This window comes from Somniosus microcephalus, chromosome 7 (assembly GCF_052327205.1).
Source record: "Somniosus microcephalus isolate GS21.2 chromosome 7, FLI_Smic_1.0, whole genome shotgun sequence".
NCBI classification, from domain to species: Eukaryota; Metazoa; Chordata; class Chondrichthyes; order Squaliformes; family Somniosidae; genus Somniosus; species Somniosus microcephalus.
The window spans coordinates 273202183-273224136 of NC_140993.1; the positions used below are offsets into that span (position 1 = coordinate 273202183).

The 21954-nt window shown below is 46.0% G+C and overlaps 1 protein-coding gene across 9 annotated transcripts in view; it reads right to left on the minus strand.

Annotated features, from left to right (window-relative positions):
- Nucleotides 1–13972, minus strand: part of golga4 (golgin A4) — a 210126-nt gene extending 196154 nt beyond the window's left edge. For all 9 annotated transcript variants that reach the window (XM_085993786.1, XM_085993790.1, XM_085993783.1 and 6 more), the window contains exons 1-2: nt 13846–13972; nt 2202–2303 (exon numbers count right to left, since the gene is read on the minus strand). In XM_085993786.1, the coding sequence (XP_085849912.1) occupies nt 2202–2303; nt 13846–13911 (168 nt within the window). In that variant the 5' untranslated portion in view covers nt 13912–13972. The remainder of the gene's footprint in view (nt 1–2201; nt 2304–13845) is intronic.
- Nucleotides 13973–21954: the final 7982 nt, after the last annotated feature.

The following is a 21954-nucleotide window of genomic DNA, read 5'->3' on the forward strand; positions in this document are numbered from 1 at the left end:
AGCACCATAGTGGGTGTTGACTTGACAAGTCCCAGAGATGGCTAAAACACCTGGTATGGAATGAGACAACAAACTACCTTAAGTCAAAAGATTTTTTCGAATCAGAAGCACGTGCGAGGGCATTGTGTTAGGGGGATCTTGGAAGGAGCGGAGGAAAATACGTCTACTCTTTCCTTAACGGTACTTGAGGTACACATTATTGTGGTAATTCACATTATCCAAGCAGGCTTGGGGCCTGCCTTTGAGGACACAGGATGCAGTGAATCAAACAAAGCCGTTCTATTTTTAAGAATCAGTCTCCCACACTGAAGTCATTCACAAAATGTTCTTCTGAAGAAAACCAGATAATCTTCACGTTCATTGTTGTTGCATCTAAATGGAAGTCAACAAGCACTGTTGATGGTCATCAGTTGCTGGAGAAGCCCGATACAGGAAACTCTCGATTTACCAGCACCGAAATAGCCAGAATTCTGTGTTAACCGGCAAAATTCAGGAGTAGGTTCAGCTAAGTTTTACTTCATATTAGTGGCCGTTCCTGGATCTGTGGCCGTGTAACTGGGGTTCCTGCACCTGTTGCTATGCAACAGGGACGCGTGGATCTGTGGCCGGGGTTCCTGCACCTGTTGCCATGCAACAGGGATGCCTGGATCTGTGGCCGGGTACGGGGCGCTCGTACCTTTTAAACTATACCTCTCTGTAATTCGGACTTTTTGATAAACCGGCACCACGCCGGTCCCGTCGATGCCGGATAAGAAAGAGTTTCCTGTAATAGGATATGCAAAATGTCAAACTCCCTGAAGGGACAAAATCGCCACAGATGTTTCAATGTGACTGACAAACGGGGTTCCAAAAAATATTCCAGTGTGAACAAAAATAATGGCCCGGAATTTGCGGTGGGCAATAACAGCGAAGTAACAGCATTCACTGTTATTACCCCTTTGAAACTGACCGCAACTTCAGGGCGTTGAGCATGCACATCTAAACACGGAAACCCTGAACACCTTTGCTTTGCTGCTGACCGCAAATTCTGGGCCAATGTACACACCAGAATTTCTTCAACTCGCTTGGCGAGACACTGCTGAGAATTAAACTGCAGCTACAAACTAGAAACAACAAGCATCGCACAATATGAGAAAAAATTTCAAGAGCTTTTTCTATTGAGAAAATATCACGCTGGTGCAAGAGTAAAGGAAGCTTTTTCCCCCTCTTTTCTGAAGGCACCAACTCGCACAGGGGTACAGTTCAATGGGAACCTTCAGAACTCTGGCAGCTCACCCAAGTGTCCATTCTTTGTGAATGAGCCGAGACAGGAAGCATAGGCAGGCTATTCAACTTGGGAGCCATCACAGCCAAGTCAAATCAGTTTTCTCCAGATCTTCACCCAAGTGCTACATATCTTGTGGCACTGGATATCAATCAGGAGCAAGAACCCAATTTGACTTTTCCCTTCCAAGCCCATGGCCACTTGCAGTGTCTCAAGTGTTACCCTGGCTTCGATCAGCGAGGTATTACAGATTGGGAAATGAGCCTGGGACATTCTGCCTTAATGGTCTAGTTAACTCTGCAGCACTTTTACTTGGTCATCTGGAGTGCTCCTGTACAGAAAGTTTTACTGTACATCTGGCTGTGATATACTTGGCCGAGCAGTATTCAAACTAATTTGAGTATTAAAACTAAATGCCAAAAATCGGAAAGTACTTCATTATCTTAGACTGATAGCCATCACTTGAAAAAGCACAAAAATTGTAAACGCTTAGCCTACTTAAAGAGCAACAGTACAGTGCTGCTACTGAAAACTGATGAGGAAAATAAGTGCGGACTGGTCTGATAATCCTCTGTGCAATGAAATGACCTACGGTACAGTGAAACAATTAACCCGAGGTGGATGATCGAACTGATGAACAATATTCATACCAATGGAATCGTATTCCATTTTCCAGTCCAATCAGCTCTAATGATGAAAAGCAAGAGAAGAAATAGTGCAAAGAAATGGAAACAGTTCAATGTACAAGTTAGCAGAGCCCACAAAGACGACCTTGTTATGGTGTTTCCCTCGAAGGAAATAAAACACTGGTGCAGCATTTCAAATTCATGTTGCTTTGACCCTGCAAACAGTTCAACACTTAATCAAGTAAATATAAAACCTTTATGGTGATGTGCATTTTGTTACAAAACACCAACATACTTGGACTTAAACCTACCTCTCTGTCACCGGGAGTGAAAGTGCCTTCATTATGCTGGCCCGACAAAGAAGAGGTGCGGCTTCGATTTCCTGTTGAAGGTGGAATGGATTTCGGAGAGGCCTGAGGAAAAGAGACTGTCTTGAGAATTTGAAAAAATATGATAAAGGACCTGGCTTAAAAATCTGCATCTGACAATCCCATGCACTTGCCACTTTGGTATTTTTGTTTTAATACTCCCATAAATCTGTCTTTTGGAGTCTTTAAAAATGGCATTGTAAATGCAGAGGTTTATTAATTCACCAATTGTGAGAGCTGAACCAAAAAGTGCTTTATATCGAAGTGTGTGTCCATGCTGTATACAAATTTAAGTTTTACACATACTTCAAATGTTTACTTTTTTTAAATGCTATTAATTATTTCACCGATTCCAGTCTAAGATCTGTATTTGTATTGCTACTGATATATTCCTACCTCACTAATTTTGCTTAGCACAATCTACAGGAGACTTTGGTTTATCCGGAGGTTGTATGTCCGGAAACCTCGATCTACCGGCAGAAATCAGGAGCCGTTTTGTTAGGTTTTTTTTCTTCTCGTGGCTTTTTTTTCCCCCCAACAGTCAGGCTCTGGAAAGTCTCTCTGAAGCTGTTGCTAAGCTAGAGATGCTTCCAAGGTATGGGCCGACTGTTTGAAGCTGTTGCTAAGCAAGTGTTTGTTGTCAGATACGGAGATGAAAACCTCCATATGCTTCAACATTAACTTTGTATGTCCGGCAGTTTTGATAGATCGGCAACAGCTCGGTCCAGTCGGTACCGGATATAACAAAGTTTCCTGTACATTGTTTGATCAATAAGAACATAAGAAATAAGAGTCGTCGGCCATTCAGCCCCTCAAGCCTGCTTCGCCATTCAATAAGATCACGGCTGATCATCGACCTCAACTCCACTTTCCCGCCCGATCTCCATATCCCTCGATTCCCCGAGAATCCAAAAATCTATCGATCTCAGCCTTGAATATACTCAAAGACTCAGCATTCACAGCCCTCTGGGGCAGAGAATTCCAAAGATTCACAACCCTCAGTGAAGAAATTTCTCCTCATCTTGGTCTTAAATGGCCGACCCCTTATCCTGAGACTATGCCCCCTAGTTCGAGACTCTCCAGCCAGGGGGAAACAACCTCTCAGCATCTACCCTGTCAATCCCCTTCAGAATCTTGTATGTTTCAATGAGATCACCTCTCATTCTTTTAGTATAGGCCCAATCTACACAATCTCTCATCATAGGACAGCCCTCTCGTCATAATAACAATCAATAGTACTTGGTACAATGTGATAACCTCAGTTTAATCGTAACTGTTATCCATCATTCACTGCAGTATACCCCGACAGGAGCTCATCGTGCCTCTCAAAACAGATCGAAATCTGCCAGATTCACAAACAGCTGAAACACATTCAACTCTTCGCATAACTTAATTGATTTCCTTCCCACAAAAAATTGACAAGATACTTAAAATGCATCTTAGTACGGAGTTAGAGATAAATATTCCCACTACGTCTGGGGCTTCCAAGTGAAGGTGATGGCGGCAGCAGTAGCTGGGTCTCAAGACAACCCTGCAAGTATAACACACAATTTTTTTTCAAAGGAGACTTAACATAGCAGACAACCATAGCTGGAGAGTTTTACCAAATTTTGGAAACACCTAAAAGTGAGCAACCCCCACTGCTATCATTACGAAGCCCTGAAATGCCAAGAGAGGATCATAAAGAAGAATACCCTCAGTCAACTAGTCCTGGGACTCAGTGAAGTAACTACTAACACTACTAACAATAACCAGCCCCAGGACAGTGACATCGTAGCACAGAGAATTCGACCCAACACAACTGTCACTAAGCAAAAGGAAAAATATCTGTCATATTGGGCAGAAACAACAAAAACCCAAAACAAACTCAATTGCTACTTGGCCCTAAACAGACAACACAACATGGCTGAATACCTGACCACGGTAAAAGATAGCAAATTGAGAAAAACCTTGACTAGTGAGCACAGACTTAGTGAGCATAGCCTGGCTATCGAAAAAGGCAGACACAGGCAGACCTGGCTGCCAAGAGAGGACAGGATATGCTCTCACTGCAGTCAGGGAGTGGTGGAGACAGAGATGCACTTCCTCACAGCTTATGGAAAATATCAGGGCATAAGGGAGAATTTCTACCCAAAATTCACAAAAATATGCCCTGAATTCAGAAATTTGAATGACGACCAAAAACTCCCATACCTACTAGGGGAACAGAGAAATTGCGTAACCTTAGCGGCACACTATGTTACAGCTTGCCATAAACAGAGGGACAACCACTAAATATAAGAAAAGAGTATATACAAATTATATGAATGTATATTTATATACACTCAGGGATATATCTGTTTATACACTGTATGGATAGATCTGCATTTATGTGTTAAACCATAAATGTTTTTCGATGCTTTGGCAACATAAGATGTACCTTGTCATGCCAATAAAGCGATTTGAATTGAATTGAATTGACTGTCAGCATTACACATTGGAGAGTATTAAACTGACAAATATAGATGCAATTATACTCATCAAAACTCTAGCAATTTGAATTTATATAGCATCTTCAATGTTAAAAGTAAAGTCACAAGGCATTTCGAAAATTGAGCCAAAGAGGGAGATTTTAGGGTAGGTAGCCAACAGCCGAGTCAAACAGATGTGCTTTGAGAGTTTTTAAATGAGACGGTGCAGAGGCATAGAGGTTAGGAGGGAGTTCCAGAGAGTGGGACCCAGGTAGCTGTATGCTCTGCCACCAGTGTCAGGGCACAAGAATCGGGGGATATTCAAAATAGCAGGCAAAATGCTCGAATCTATTATTAGGGACGTGGTAACAGGGCACTTAGAAAATAATAATAGGATTAGGCAGAGTCAACATTGTTTTATTAAAGGGAAATCGTGTTTGACAAATCTGTTCAGAATTTTTCAAAGATGTAACTAGTAGCATGGATAAGGGGGAACCAGTGGATGTAGTATATTTGGATTTTTAAAAAGCATTCGATAAGGTGCCACATAAGTGGTTATTGCACAAAATTAGGACTCATGGGATTGGGGGTAATGTATTGGCATGGATTGAGGATTGGTTAATGGACAGAAAACAGAGAGTAGGAATAAGCAGGATTTTTTCAGGTTGGCAGGCTGTAACTGGTGGGGTACCGCAAGGATCAGTGCTTGGGCCTCAGCTATTTACAATCATTGGGCCGGATTTTCCGACCCCCACGGGTGTGTACGAGGTATGGTTTCAGGCATGCGAATCCGGCACTTGCGATCTGTCAAGAGTCCTCTTGAAAGATCATCTGCCCGCCCGGGAAAAGGGCCTCCGCGGGCAGAGAGTTGCTTTCTGCACAACTTCCGCCCACTGAAAACTTAAAAAAATCTTATGCCTGCTTTTACCAACATAAGAGTTTTAAAAAATTAAAAGATATTTTTTTCCCACTCATTTATAATTTACTAGCTGGGGGAGCCCAGCTTTGCCAGGGCTCTTTTGGGCCAGGCGGTTTAAATCGAGTCCCAGGCTTTGGGGCCTGTCTGTCTGTCCCTGTGTGAATCTGCTGCCAGGCAACGTTTTAAATCGAGTCCCAAGCTTTGGGGCCTGTCTCTGTGTCCCTTTGTGAATCTGCTGCCGGGCAACATTTCTACCTTTTAATAGCTTCAAAGATGAAAGTGAAAGTACTTATAAAACGTTTTTGGTAAATATGACTTTTTAGAAGCTGGATTAGCAGATTTTGAGCTGGAAGTAGTGAAGCAATGGCTGTCCGATGCCCGAGTTGAAAAGCATTAGTCCCACCCACAGACGCAGTGATTGGCCAACCATCAGGTGACTGAACTGTAGGATTGGTCAATCGTGACGGCACAGGATTGGTCGACCTTGACGTCAGTCAATCAATGCTATTAGCAGATAATGAGTTTAATTTTGAAGGTTTTTTGCATAACGCGCGAACAATTTTAGTCCGACCGAAAAGTAAATACGCTTATGACGGTTCTGGAATCGTCAGCTTTCTTTCGACGTAACGCACGTGTAGGTACACTCTATAACTTTCGAGTTTATTCAAGACAGACAGACAGACGGAATGACAGACAGAAGTATCCTTTTATATATATAAATACTTTAAAAAAGGTAAGTTTATTTTTAGCCCCATAATTCATTATTTTTTTCAAAAAATGTAATTTGTTTAAGATATTTAATTTAATGTAATTTTAAATACGTGATTTTTTTTTAATGTATTTAATGTTTAGCTGTGTTTAAGTGATCCCCATTCATACTTTTGACAGTTCTGTGCAGAGAGACCTGTCAAAAGTGTGAAGGGGGATTCCCTTCTTCGATTGGTTCCCAATGGCCCACGTGATCCCAGGGATGCTTGCGAACTGCCTGTGCCCCTGGGATACCTGGGCCGCTGCGCATTTCGTAGTGGAGAGGCCCAGGATCGGAAGTCTCGGGATCTACGGAGCCAGCAGGTAAGTGCGTAGATTTTTTCCAATCGGAGGCATCCGCCCGCAGAGAGCCTCCGATCGGAAATTCAGGGCCTATATTAAATTACTTAAATGAAGGGACTGAGTGCAACTTATCCAAGTTTGCTGATGATACAAAGTTAGGTGGAAAGGTAAGCTGTGAGGAGGATGCAAAAAGGCTAGAGAGATATAGACAGGTTGACTGAGTGGGCAATAACATGGCAAATGGAACACAATGTGGGGAAGTGTGAAGTTATCCACTTTGGTCGGAAAAACAAAAAAGGAGAATATTTTTTGAATGGTGAGAGACTGGGAATTGTTTGCACTCAGAGGGACCCGGGTGTCCTTGTACATGAATCATAGAAAGTTAACATACAGGTACAGCAAGCAATTAGGAAAGCAAATGGTATGTTAGCTTTTGTTACAAAGGGATTAGAGTATAAGAGTAAAGAAGTCTTACTACAATTATACAGGGCATTGGTGAGGCCACACCTGGAGTACTGTGTACAGTTCTGGTCTCCTTACCTAAGGAAAGACATACTTGCCTTAGAGGGAGTGCAATGAAGGTTCACTAGACTGGTTCCTGGGATGGGGGGGATTGTCCTATGAGGAGAGATTGAGTAGACTAGGCCTATATTCCCTAGAGTTTAGAAGAATGAGAGGTGATCTCATTGAAACATATAACATTCTTAAGGGGTTTGGAAAAAGGGAGAGAGGAGCGGTAACGGGAAGAATACCAAAAGTCAAGCGCCTGGCCAAGGTGACGACCCAGGTACCACTCCGGCCTTAGTCGAATAAAGCCCGACTCGCGAAGTCCTCATACTGCAACTGGCCAAGAAGCAGCAGAGGCTTTCACACGAAACATGCCATCCGAAGAAGGACGTGGTGTGTTCCCGTCGAGAGGAGGTGGCAGAGTCCTCGGGCAAGGAGCTCCATGGTCCACCTCCAGGGTTAATACTGGGAAAATGTTTCCCCTGGTTGGGGAATCTAGAACACAAGGTCACAATCACAAAGTAAGGGGTAAGCCATTTAGGACTGAGATGAGGAGAAATTTCTTCACTCAAAGGGGTTGTGAATCTTTGGAATTCTCTACCCAAGAGAGCTGTGGCTGCTCAGTCATTGAGTATATTCAAGACTGAGGTTGATCAATTTTGGGGAATTAAGGGATGTGGGGATCGTGCGGGAAGGTGGAGTTGAGGTGATGATCAGCCATGATCTTGATGAATGGCAGAGCAGGCTCGAAGGGCCAACTGACCGACTTCAGCTCCTATTTCTTATGTTCTTAAAAGGGCATAGTCAGAGGAACAGATTGTTTGGAGGAGACGGGAAGAAATATATGGCTGGCAGAGATTGCAGAGACAGAGTGGGCAATGCCATGGAGGGATTTAAAGACAGGGATAAAGATTTAAAATTCAAGGCATTGGGAATGGGGTGCCAATGTATATCTGTGAGGACAGGATGATACACAAACACCCTTACCAAGTTATCCCATCACAACTATGTAAGCTAAATGCACAATGAACAACGAGGAATACACTTACCAAATGATTCATACTTGTGAGTTACAAGTCTTCTTCACTTTTAAAATACACTGCTCCACTATTTCCTCTAACACACTTTCAGGAGTTGGTAGAATGTGAAACTCACGACCACAAGGAATAGTTGAGGCGATTCACAGAGATGCATTTAAGGGGAAGCTAGATAAGCGCACGAGGGAGAAAGGAATAGAAGGATATGTTGATGGGGTTTGATAAAGAGTGTGAGGAGGCTCGTGTGGAGCAGAAACACCGCATGGACCTTTTGGGCCGAATGGCCTGTTTCTGTGCTGTAAATACTTAATAATTTTGTAACTAAACCTAATGGGGCAGAATTTGAGGTCGGTATGACGGCGTGCTCTCAGAGTAGGCCGGCGTGCTCTCAGAGTAGGCCGGCATACCACCTTTGAAATTGACTGCAAGTTCGGGATTTCCGCAAGCACTTGTGCTAAATCCCAAACTTGCGATCTGTCAAGTTCTGACTTGACAGATCATCTGCGACTGTGAAATCCTTATCGCTGGCGCAGAATTGGGATAATTGCCCGCCACATGCCTTGCAATTTCGCAGGAAAGTTTTACGGCTGGTGCAAACAGGCACAGGAGCCTGTTTGCACAGCGTAAGGAATGGGGGGATTTGCAGTAAATTGAAATATACACCAGTCTTGATAAAAAAATCTTCAAATAGCTACATCCACCAAACTATCTTCTGATCCCAACACAATTCATGGAGACAAATAGGCCACGGGTGAAAACAATCTACCTGGAATGAGACACTGATTTATTTATTCAATCAACTGGGGTGAGTGAGATGCTGATTTATTTATTAATATAACTGGGGTGAGCGTGACTAAAAAGAGTGGGCATCGGAGATTTGTGTTTCCTATTGGTGCACCGCCCCACGTGATCCCAGGTACGCTCAAGCACACGGTGCGCCCCTGGGATCCGTGGGCCACTTCGCTGCGCACAACTCCGCAGCGAAACAACGCAAGGTGGCCTCGCACCAGCCAAGTGTGGATTTCTTTCGGAGGTCGACGGCATACTTCTTACCTATGCTGCCGACCGCAATTTCAGGGCCAATAAAAGAAATTGTATAAATTACATAGAATTACACAGAATGTACGGCACAGAAACAGGCCAATCACCCCAACAGGTCTATGCCGGTGCACTGGCGGCTTTCATCGAAGGTGTCAATGTGAACATTTGAGGCTATGCACTGTGTTTGCAGGCTATTCAATCATAGGGACATCACAATGGAGAAGCTTGTGTATTCACCTGAAACATCCACTTATGTTCACTTGCTTGCGGGGAGGTGTGGCGGGCGGGGGGGGGGGGGGGGGCGGGGGAGATGAGTCACAGAACAGCCATCAGCAGCACAGAACCCGGCTGATTTGTTTGCCCTTCCTAGCCCTGGGGTAACAAAGCCCAGAGTGACACCCCACCGACAACTCCAGGACTACTATTAGCTCAGCATAGACCTGGGAACCAACCCTGGAATATTATAGTCTGCACTGTTTCGGGAGAGACTGGGCAGCTTCTTTAACTATGAGGTCACTGCAATTTTTGATTATTTGCCATGCCAAAATTTGGCAGTCCCTGTTGAATGAACAAGGTAATCAAAACATCTAAATTAGGCGTTAAGCTTTCAAATATTTGCTTTTTGTTTTACCCTCCCCAACTCAAAAACTAGGCCTTGAAAAAGACCATTGCGGATACCAGTTCTGTAGTTTAAGATTCCTCAGGACAAACTTTTAACATCTATTTTTTTGATCAAATATCAACAGTCGTGAAACACAAATCAAAAGTTGTGCTGAAATATCCCACCATATTGTTGTGAAGAACTGACTGTCTGCCTGCGCCAGCAGTCTTTTGGCCTGGATATCTTAGGGTGAACCATCATCAATACAGGAAACTTTCGATTTACCGGCACCTAAATAACCGGAAATCTCGGTTAACCGGCAAAATTCAGGAGTAGGTTTTACTTCATATTGTATTTGCCTTCCTCCATCTGTTGCTGTGCAAGGGTGTGGCGGCAGCTGTTGCTAAGCTACAGAGACGTTTGGAACTTGTGGCCATTGTTCTACACTTGTTGCTAAGCAACAGGGTTTGTTGCTTTATACGGAGCTGTCAGCTCTCCCTATCTTTTACTATAGCGTTCGGTTATCCGGAATTTTTGATGAACCGGCACCACGTCAGTCCCGTCCGTGTCGGATTAAAAAAAAAGTTTCCTGTATGTGGGAAAGGTGAACTTTGGGCCTTACTGAATACAGACCTTGGAAGCCACTGTCCAAATGTCGTGATATAGAGTTTTTTAAAAAGTATATCTTGACTAACTGTTCATCTCAGTAAATATCTCAAAGATAGGTTTTTCCCCACAATGGATTTGCATCTAGTGCCCAGACCAGCTGAATATTTTTCAGTTCGTACTTGAGAATTCATTTCTTCATGTCCTCTTGGCACAGAGGGATCTATTTGTTCTGGGATGCTTTTTAGCTTTGATATTTTATGCTGCTGTCAATATTAAGTGTTTTTACACCCATTTCAGTGTAATGATGGCTGGGATCACCACTGGGAAATTATTTCCTTTTTTTGTTCTTGTCTACTTAGTTTCAACTTTGTTTTTTTGATTGAAAATCTTATATAAAAAGTAAAACAATATTTTCATACAATTTTCTGATGTATGTTTGAAACTAACAATTAAAATGAGCAGACTGTCGTACATAAAATGCGTAAAACTCGAGGACCGAGTACTATTGAAAGTTGAGGAGAGTGGGTGGATGAATAAGAAAATAAAGATACAAATGTACAAGGAAAGGAAACAGCCATGTCATTGTTTGAATAAGCCTAATTGCAGGCCTGTCATAAAAGATCCAGCTGCACATCCCTCCACGGATATATTCTGATGTGACAGAGAACCGGTTGAGTGAGTATGCTAAATATTTCCAGTTTCTTTTCTCAATTACATCTTTAGAGGGCTTCACTTCCCTCAATTTAGGTTCCACTGGTGAGCAAAGCATTCGTGCTGCCAATTCTCCCTGGAATTCACCAGGCTCAGTGTTACTGGTAAAACTGGTAACAACTTATTTAAATAGTCTTTTCGCTCACCTACATAAACTATCTTTCAAATCTACAGATGTCCAAAACCATTGTACCTCAGAGGATAAACTGCAGAGTCCATGATTACACACACTGTGTGCAAAATTAGTTCATCTCAGGTGATGGGGCAATGGCTGTGTTACAATTCGCCTTTCTAAAAACTGCTTTGTTTCCTACTCCTGACAGTTGTCCAGTGACTTCTGTTGACAAGTGTATGGTTGCACCATGTGCGACAGCATGTGGCCCATTTGTGATGCCCCAAAGATGGACAGACAATCTACGAACGCTCATTATCCAGGTTCTCATACTTTCATCAAAAATATAGGTGTAAAGCGTTGTATCAACAAACCAATGCGAAGAGACAGCTATGTTAAATCAACGCTTAAAATCTATAAATTTCTAGTCAAACAGGACACTAACGCAGTATCAATAACACCCCTAATTGCAGCATAACCAATTCTCTGGGTTATTTGTCGCACAAGTCTGCTAGCCACAGACTGTGAGGAATCTCCAGGTGAAGCACACTAGCATTTTGTAACTTCTCATTAGGATACAAAGAATCCAAATGGCAGTTTACCTTCAAAAGCTGCCCAAAAAAACAATGAAAGTTATATTCCCTTCAAAATTAAGTTGAGCTGTTTCATTGGTTTGGAGGGTAAATACCCTATTTTGCCAAGACTGGCAACAACAATCTGAGTCATTAGCTCCACCGCTGCTATTAATGTAACCCTATATCCTTGAAAAAGTGCAACATCCCCACTGACACCTGGGAATCCCTGGCCCAAGACCGCACAAAGTGGAAGAAAAGCATCCGCGAAGGCGCCGAACACCTCGAGTCTCTTCACCAGGAGCAAGCGGAAGCCAAGTGCAAGGAGTGCACGTCAACCCAAGCACCCCACCCACCCGCCTCTTCAGCCACCGTCTGCCCCGCCTGTGACAGAGACTGTAGGTCCCGCATTGGACTTATCAGTCACCTGAGAACTCATTTTTAGTGTGGAAGCAAGTCATCCTCAGTTCCGAGGGACTGCCTAAGGCCAATGAGAGAAATGCTTAGAAATTTCTAATGAGTGTCCTTCCTCAGTGATGAGTGAGCTAACTCCACAATACTGAAGCATCCCATCGAGCAATAACATAAAAAATAGGAGTAGGCCATGTGGTCCCTCGACCTGGCTCTGCCATTCAATAAGATCATGGCTGATCTTCTACCACAACTCCATTTTCCCATCCTATCCCCATATCACTTGATTTATTTAGTGCTGAAAAATCTATCACTCTCAGTCTTGAATACACTCAACAACTGCGCATCCACAGCCCTCTGAAGTAGTACCAATTAGAAACTCAGTAGGAGGATAGTGAAGATTGATTCAAACATAAGCACCAGCTAAACACTCTTCACTACTGGGCTCCAGAAACAAAAAATCCAGAGAGAAATCCTGACACAGAATCACACCCATCTTTTATTTTGCAGGATGAGTATATCAATTATCACCGTGAGTGAAGTCACCTCACCACACAAAGAGAAGTACTCTCGTCCATCCTTATGGTACAGACTGTTGAGCTTCTTTACGTTCCTTTCTAAAATAAATTGCAACAAAACTTTTGCTATGACAGTGTTCTGAGTGATCTACTTGAAGGAAGAAAGCAAGCAAAGAAAGGCGGGAAGATAGAAAGAGAGGCGGGAAGATAGATCATAACCTTGGCCCCTATTACTTTTTTACTTATACATTTTTTTCCACCCCTTTGTTTTGGGTCCTCCTTTCCCCCCCCCCCCCCCTTTCCTTTTTTTTCTCTCTCCCACCTGGCAGCTGTCTCTTATCCTGCCAGTACACTTCACACCTAATCTCAGCTGTCTTTTGTCTCCACTGGCCTATTACCATCTCGTCTGGTTTTGAATACCTTTTAATGTCTCTTTTACTTCTTTTGTTCGATCGCAGCACTGCCTTCGATCTATTTTATTTTCTTTCCAGTTTTGAAAAAGGGTTTCGACCCGAAACGTCAACTCAAATTTCTCTCCATGGATGTTGCCTGACCTGCTGAGTTTTTCCAGCATTTTCTGTTGTTATTCAAGATAGAAAGGCAGGAAGATAGAAAGAAAGGCAGGAAGAAAGGTAGAAAGGCAGAGGTGAGAATGAGAGGAGGGTTTTGAAACCCCCTGAGTCAATGCCCACCCTGTGAGGGTCCCAGCCAGGTGTACCAGGTGAGCCAGTGCCCCGAGGGTCCTCACCTGGAAGGTCTGGCCCAGGGGGGAGCCGGACTTTCCCCCGTGCTCCGCCCTCCCTCCCTCCCTTTAATCAGACGTGGCCCGGCCTCTCGAGTTGAAAGCTCGGGCCTGAAGCGGGTCAGTGACGGGGCTCCAGGCCGCTCACCACCCCCCGGGGGAGCCTGCACTGCTGTCCCCGGCCCATGGTGAGCGGGCCCCGGGGAGCCTGCCTGCCCTCCCCCCGGGCCCGCTCCTGATCCCGGGCCGGGGCCGACTCCTGATCCCGGGCCGGGGCCGCTACTGCCCTCCCTCCGGCCCCTCTCACCTGGGCCTGGCTGCTCCGACCCGGAGACTGCTCCTCGTTAATCTTCTGCTTCAGTTTCCTGAACATGGCGGCGGCTGTGCGGGGGATCAGCGAGGAAGGCGCTGCCACCACTGCCCGCCCCCGGTGCTTGTCACTCGGCCGGATCCCGACTCCCGGCTCCAGGCCGCCGCTTCTCCTCCGGCTCCGGCCAGCGCGCACGCGCCGCCGACGTGGACCAAACTGCGCGAGACCGAGCAAAGCGATCCCCGGACAGGCCGGCAGAGGCGCTGTCCTCACCCCCGCTCCAGGTGAGGGGGGGCAACAGGTGAGGGGGTGAGATTCACCAGGTGAGGGGGGCACCAGGTGAGGGGGTGAGATTCACCTGGTGAGGGGGGCACCAGGTGAGGGGGTGAGATTCACCTGGTGAGGGGGGCACCAGGTGAGGGGGCACCAGGTGAGGGGGTGAGATTCACCAGGTGAGGGGGGCACCAGGTGAGGGGGCTCCAAGTGAGGGGGGGAGATTCACCAGGTGAGGGGGGCAACAGGTGAGGGGGCTCCAGTTGAGGGGCACCAAGTGAGGGGGTGAGATTCACCAGGTGAGGGGGCTGAGACCAACCCACCAGGATTGTCCTGAAATCTCCAGGAACTAAAGATTAATCTTCAGGACTCTGCCTGGAGCAACCTGGCAGAAAAGCCATAGGGGTTTTAAAACAAATTGTCTTTTTATAATTTTCTTTGATCACTTTCATTTGTGAGTTGTAAAAGTATTGGATAGAAAAATATTTCACTGGCAGTTAAAAATCATCCAATGGTGATCAAGGAGTCTGTTCATGTCCAGTTGGCATGGGATGGACATGTCAGGCGACCAATGGCAGGAGGATGGGGGCGGAGACGCTGGAGGTGGGAGGTCATGTGATGGAACCTCCCAGAATACCTTCAACCAGAGTTGCCAACCCTGTTGCTGCATACGTCATAAACATGTACGTGGGTTCAGTTTTCACATCAAACGAGGTCATTATATGTTTAAAATAAATGTCCCAGGCTGGATATAACTGCCAGATCTGCTCCATGTGGTATTGGGCTTCAGCCAAAATACTGCAGCTGTCAGTTCTTGCATCCTTTTGCTGTCATTGATTTTTACCTAATTGATTTAATTTGTAGCACTCTTACATCTGAGTCAGGAATTTGTGAGGTTACACCCTACTCCAAGTCTTGAACACATAAACTAGACTGACACCTAAGGATAAGGCATTTAGCTAAGCCCACCCCATCCCGAAGGTTCACTGGATTGATACCTGGGATGAGAGGGCTGTCCTATGATGAGAGATTGTGTAGACTGGGCCTATACTCTCTGGAGTTTAGAAGAATGAGAGGTGATCTCATTGAAACATACAAGATTCTGAAGGGGTTTGACAGGGTAGATGCCGAGAGGTTGTTTCCCCTGGCTGGAGTGTTTAGAACTAGGGGGCATAGTCTCAGGATAAGGGGTAAGCCATTTAAGACCGAGATGAGGAGGAATTTCTTCACTCAGAGGGTTGTGAATCTTTGGAATTCTCTGCCCCAAAGGGCTGTGAATGCTGAGTCTTTGGGGACCCTGACCAGCCCCAGACCAACACAGCCGTCCAAACACCAATCCGAGTGAACCAAATCATTAAAAAATGCAAAGAAACCTACCTGGAACATTGGAACAAAATAACCGAAAGCCAAAGCAGATTAGAATGTTACCGGGCCCTAAAAAGAGAATATAAACTGGCAGACTACCTCACGACCATCAGAGACACAAAACAGAGACAGACCCTCACCAGGTACAGACTAAGCGACCACCAACTGGAAATTGAAAAAGGCAGATACAAGAAATCCTGGCAGCCTAGAGAGAATAGAATATGCGATCAATGTCTGGCTGGCGAGGTTGAAACAGAAATGCATTTCCTCCTAAAATGCGAAAAATTCAACACATCAAGAAACATATTATTCAACAAGCTAAGCCAAACAACCCCAGATTTCAAGGAATTGGATGATCTGTCAAAATTGAGATTAGTCCTAGGAGAAGGAGACAGACCATACCTTGGGGCCAAATATGTAACAACATGTCACAACCTGAGGACTGTTTAAAATTAAGACTGTTTAAAATTAATATTGAACGTACCAAATGAAGTACAAAGACTGTTTAAAATTAATATTGTTTAAAAGTAATATTGTATGTACCCAACAAATGTCAAATCGATTGACACCTACAGAATGTTGGAAAACTGTACCTTTTTGCTATGTAAGCTTTGGCAATATGGTTCTCTGTAAACTTTCATGCCAATAAAGCATTTTAATTGGAATTGGAATTGGAGTATATTCAAGGCTGAGATAGATACATTTTTTGACTCATGGGGAATTAAGGGATATGGAGATCGGGCGGGAAAGTGGAATTGAGGTCGATGATCAGCCATGATCTTATTCAATGGTGGAACAGGCTCGAGGGGCCGTGTGGCCTACTCCTGCTCTTATTTCTTATGTTCTTATGTTCTCTTGCCTATCCAGGTGGACAGTAAAGATTCCATAACACTATTTGAAGAGAAGGGAGATCTGCTGCTGTGCTGCCTGATGTTCTTAACTCAACCAACACTACCAAAAATAAATGAAGTGCCCATTCATTACTGCTTGGGGGATGAGTTTGTGCTTAAAATGGCTGTTGCAGCAACAGTGACTGACAGAAGCTCTTCATCATATTTGAAGCACTTTGGGACATCTTAAATGGTGATAAGATGCTCTGAGAAGTGCTGCACTTCTTGAATTTGTATAACTTGACTGAAATAGTGTTTCAATTATACAGTACTTGTATAATAATTCTTTCCTGGTTTTTTGAGGTTGGCAGCTGTTCACACCCCCTCTCAGCTGTGTGTATATTAATTTGTTTAAATGCAACCCTTGGCACTAAACTTGTCATCATTATTAATGACTTGTCTATAATGTTAAAAATATTGAATAGAGGGGTTATTTTTGAATGCTGCCCTGGGGAAAAACATTCCTTCAGTGCTTCAAAAAGTTTCAGAATTTAGCAAACGTTGACCAAGATTTTCTTCTTCCTGTGGAACTTTTACCTTTTACTTGCCAAAATTCTAACATCAACTTTTAACTCGAGTAACTTAATCCAAAAAAGGGACAAAAGCATCTCCCAGACGCACAAGCAAATCCATCGAGAAGGACAAGAGCTCCAAGGTCATGGGATCACCCTCCAAGTCACGCACCATCCTGAGGTTTTTTAAAAAATGTATTCATTCATGGAATGTGGGCGTCGCTGGCAAGGCCAGCATTTATTGGTCGGCATATACTCCCATTCCTTTATGTCGCTGGGTTAGTATCCTGGAATTGCCCACTTTACACCACTATGGAAGCATCAAGGCCACAAGAACTGCACTGAGTCACAACAAAGTCAGTCCATCAACTGTTCAGGGCTGCTCGGAATGGGGAAAATCCGGCCTCGGGTGACTGTCTGTGTGGAGTTTGCACATTCTCCCCGTGTTTGCGTGGGTTTCCTCCGGGTGCTCCGGTTTCCTCCCACAGTCCAAAGATGTGCGGGTTAGGTTGATTGGCTATGATAAATTGACCCTTAGTGTTAAGGGGATTAAATACATGGGGTTACGGGGATAGGGTGGGATATGTGTTGGTGTAGGGGTTACGGGGATCGGGTGGGATATGTGTCGGTGCAGGCTCGATGGGCCGAAATGGCCTCTATCTGCACTGTGGGGTTTCTGTGATTTCTGTGAATGCAGCATTGCCAGCGGCACACAAACCACAAAAAAAATTTTTTAAATACCTTTTAGTTTACGCAAGGTGCTAAGTTCAATTGGTCAGGAATAGCTGCAATAGGTCACAAAGGATAAAATTAAGCAAGGAAGTGGGAGCAGGTGGGGAGAATTTGGGATATTGAAAGGAGGAATAAACATATCAACATCATTATTTGCAAACTCGTGTGTTTTGTTTATCAGCTCATCAAAACTGGATAGTAACTTGCAATTGAGTGGAACTTTACCAACCCTGGTGTGCTGTGATTGTTTTTTAATTACACATTATGAGAGGAAACCTGTATTCAGATTTTAATATATCTTCTATATATATATAAAAGGATAGGTCTCTCTGTCTGTCTCTCTGTCCGGCTATACAATCAAAAGTTATAGAGCGTACCTACACATATGTTATATCAAAAGAAAGCTCATCATTAGGGGACTCTTGTAGGCATATTTACTTTTTGCTCGGACAAAAATTGTGCCGACGGTATCCAAAAAACGTTCAAAATTCCACTCATTATCCGCTCATTTGCATCGAGTGGGGGCGGGTTCATTGTGTGTGCGGGTGGGCCATCCTACAATTGAGTGACGTGATGATTGACCAATCCTACAGTTCAGCGACCTGACGGTTGACCAATCGGTGCGTGTGGGCAGGCTTTATCCTTCTGAACCGAGGTGCGTGGCCGCCATCTTGATTCCAAACTGTTCATTTCTTTTTCCCACTTTCTGCGTGTTTCTTTTCAAATCTACATTTCCAGCAAAAAAAAATTCCTTTTATGAAATTGTTTTTTAAAAAAGTTAATTCATTTGTAAATATTTTCTCTAACCTGATTCTTTTTCCTACCTTTCCCCGTTTTTGTAAGGCCTCAAAGCCTGGGCCTCTTCTGCCCAGCCACGCCCGAGCTAGGTAATTGACCCACGGCTTGTGGTAAGCTCCTCCCCCCCCCCAGTCCCACCCATCACGTTACCCGGGGCAACGGCGTCGGCAGCGAGGGACACGGGACAGGCACAGGGTGCGCGCGCAGCAAGCGACACACAGAAGTCCGAGACACAGAGCGCGGGAAGCCAGCAGGTGAGATGCGGCGTCTCTCTCTCTTCCCCGCTCAGTGGTCTTGAAGCCGGCTCGGACGGGGGGCCGGTGCTCGGGAGGGCGGGGCTCGGGAGGGCGGGGCTCGGGAGGACGGGGCTCGGGAGGGCGGTGCTCGGGAGAGCGGGAAAGGGGGGAAGGGTTACCCCGGCAACCGGGCCCGGCCCCCTCTCACAGCCTCAAGCCGGCTCACGCCCGTTCCCGGGGCTTGGCTCCAGCGCAGGCCCAGCCGCAATCGGCGGTCTTGAAGCCGGAGCTCGGGAGGGCGTGGGGCGGGGCTCGGGCTGACCGGGGCGCTGCGCTCGGCTGGGCTATGTCAGTGCGTGGGGCGGCATGGAGCTCCGCGGAGCCATCGCCGGCAGAGGGGAGAGGGTCTGCTGGCTCCCCCCCTCCCTTTCTCCCCCCCTCCCTTTCTCCCTTCCCCCCTCCCCCTCCTTCCCCCACCCTTCCCCCCCGAAAGCCTTCCCACCCCAACACCCCCCTCCACACCCCTTCCCCTCCCCACCTTCCCCTCACCTCCTACACTCCCCCCTTCCCCCCTCCCCCTACCCCACTTCCCCTCCCCCTTCCCCCCAGTCGCTCTCTCTCTTCCCCCCCAGTCGCTCTCTCTCTTCCCCCCCAGTCGCTCTCTCTCTTCCCCCCCAGTCGCTCTCTCTCTTCCCCCCCAGTCGCTCTCTCTCTTCCCCCCCAGTCGCTCTCTCTCTTCCCCCCCAGTCGCTCTCTCTCTTCCCCCCCAGTCGCTCTCTCTCTTCCCCCCCAGTCGCTCTCTCTCTTCCCTCCCAGTCGCTCTCTCTCTTCCCCCCCAGTCGCTCTCTCTCTTCCCCCCAGTCGCTCTCTCTCTTCCCCCCAGTCGCTCTCTCTCTCTCTCTTCCAACAACAACATGCCCTCAGAAAAGCCTCGGCACCGCCGGGCACTCTAGCTAGTTTAACATAATTTTGCACACCTCAGGATGCCATTCAACTATCCAAATGGCCTCCTGAAATAAATATTTATGACTAACCCCACAAAATGAAACGCGAAAAGGAATCACCATAGATCCCATGCAAATTTGTTCAGATGACTGTACGTGATGCAGGAGACAGGATGCTGTCCGTCGTTCTGGAAAAGTCAATGGTATTAAGCTTGAGAAGCAATTAAAGACACTCATATGGGAAGAGGAAGGGTTCCTTGAGTTTCCCGTGTCCGTGCGTGTGCACGTTTTGGTTCCTGCTCCGGACTCGAACCCGGCACGTCTATTTCCCTTTTTTTTCTCTTTACCTCTCCTAGGCTGCTCTCTCCTGTCATCATGCCTCCTTTCATTTCTCCCCTCTTGGGTACACTGCCCCCGCAAATCCCTACCCCAACCCTTGAGCACTCCTTGACCTACCTACCCTCCTGCCACCACCCCAGGCTTGACTCCCTCTTAGATAAGCCCACAGCCTCCTTCTGTGCTTCTCATGGCATCCTCCGAAGGGCCCATTGAGGCACTCATCGCTGCCTCCTCACGAGCAGCAACCTCAACTGCCCCATCCTCTCTCGCCTAGCTTCCCGCTCTGCACACCCCCGGAGGCTAATCTTGCCAATGTCCTTCCCGTCCCACTCACCCCTCCAATGCTGACCCTGCGGATTCTGTCAGCACAACAGCTATCACCGCCCCTCTCCGCAGCTCCCTCCAGAATGTCAGTTCATTGGTGAACAAGGCCCTTGCCTACCATGAGCTTATTGTGGATGATTGCATCGACATCATAGCCTTGACAGAAACCTGGCTGACGGGTGATGACAACTTTCTCCTCAATGAAACCTCCCTGCCTGGCTATACTTTCCACCACTTGCCCTGCCGAGGTGGCAGTGTGGCTCTTGCCACCAAATCACATCCTGGTCTATCCCCTACTCCTCACACACCTTCTCCTGTAAACATCTCACATTGTTCCACCCCCTCGCCGATTCTTTAAAATCCTCGTTCTCTATCGACCACCCAAGTACCACGATATAATCTCACTGTGATATCTTCACTGCTTTCCCCCCTCAGCCCCTCCGCCAAGTGAATTCTCACCCTCGGTAATTTCAACCTCCATCTCAACTCACTATGCCCTCTCTACTCTGAGTTTACTGTTTTCCAATTCCCGCCTTAACCTCTCCATATAAACTCCCAACTCATTTTCACAGCCACCCCCTCGACCGTCTCATCTCGCGTGGCCTCTCTGCTCCCATCTGGAATTCCCTCCCTAAACCTCTCTGTCTCTCTAGAACTCTTTCGTGCTTCAAGACGCTCCTTAAAACCGACCTCTTTCATTTGTCCTATTATCTCCTGATGTGGCTCTATGCCAAATTTTGTTTTATAACACTCATGTGAGGCGCCTTGGGGATGGGGATATTCATAAGAACATAAATAGGAGCAGGAGTAGGCCAATCGGCCCCTCGAGCCTACTCCACCATTCAATAAGATCATGGCTGATCTGATCCTAACCTCAAATCTACTAGCACTCTACATCCCACCCAAACCCATGTGATCGCCTGGGAGAGGCGAAAAACCAGATAAAAAACCCAATGGCCAATTTGGGAGAAAAAATCTGGGAAATTCCTCTCCGACCCATCTAGGCGATCGAAACTCCTCCAGGAGATCACTCTGTCCCTATATTTTCTACAGTACTTACCTCTGTAAAAGGTGATCGCCACCCCAGCCAGGAACAGGAATAGAATCATCTCCTGAAATCTAACACATAATTAGAACACAAGAAGTTTGGAGCAAAACCAGGCTACACGGCCCCTGGGCCCGCTCCGCTACCCACAGGGCCATGACCGTTCCAAACCTAGACTCATGTCCAATTTCCTGCCCGCTCCCCGTAACCCCTAATTCCCTTTACTTCTAAGAAACTGTCTATTTCTGTTTTAAATGTATTTAATGATGTAGCTTCCACAGCTTTCTGGGGCAGCAAATTCCACAGACCTACTACCCTCTGAGTGAAGAAGTTTCTCCTCATCTCAGTTTTGAAAGAGCAGCCCCTTATTCTAAGATTATGCCCCCTAGTTCTAGATTCACCCATCATTGGGAACATCCTCACCGCAGCCACCCGATCAAGCCCCTTCACAATCTTACATGTTTCAATAAGATCGCCTCTCATTCTTCTGAACTCCAATGAGTAGAGTCCCAATCTACTCAACCTCTCCTCATATGTCCACCCCCTCATCCTCGGGATTAACCGAGTGAACCTTCTTTGTACTGACTTGAGAGCGTATGTCTTTTCTTAAGTATGGACACCAAAACTGTATGCAGTATTCCAGGTGCA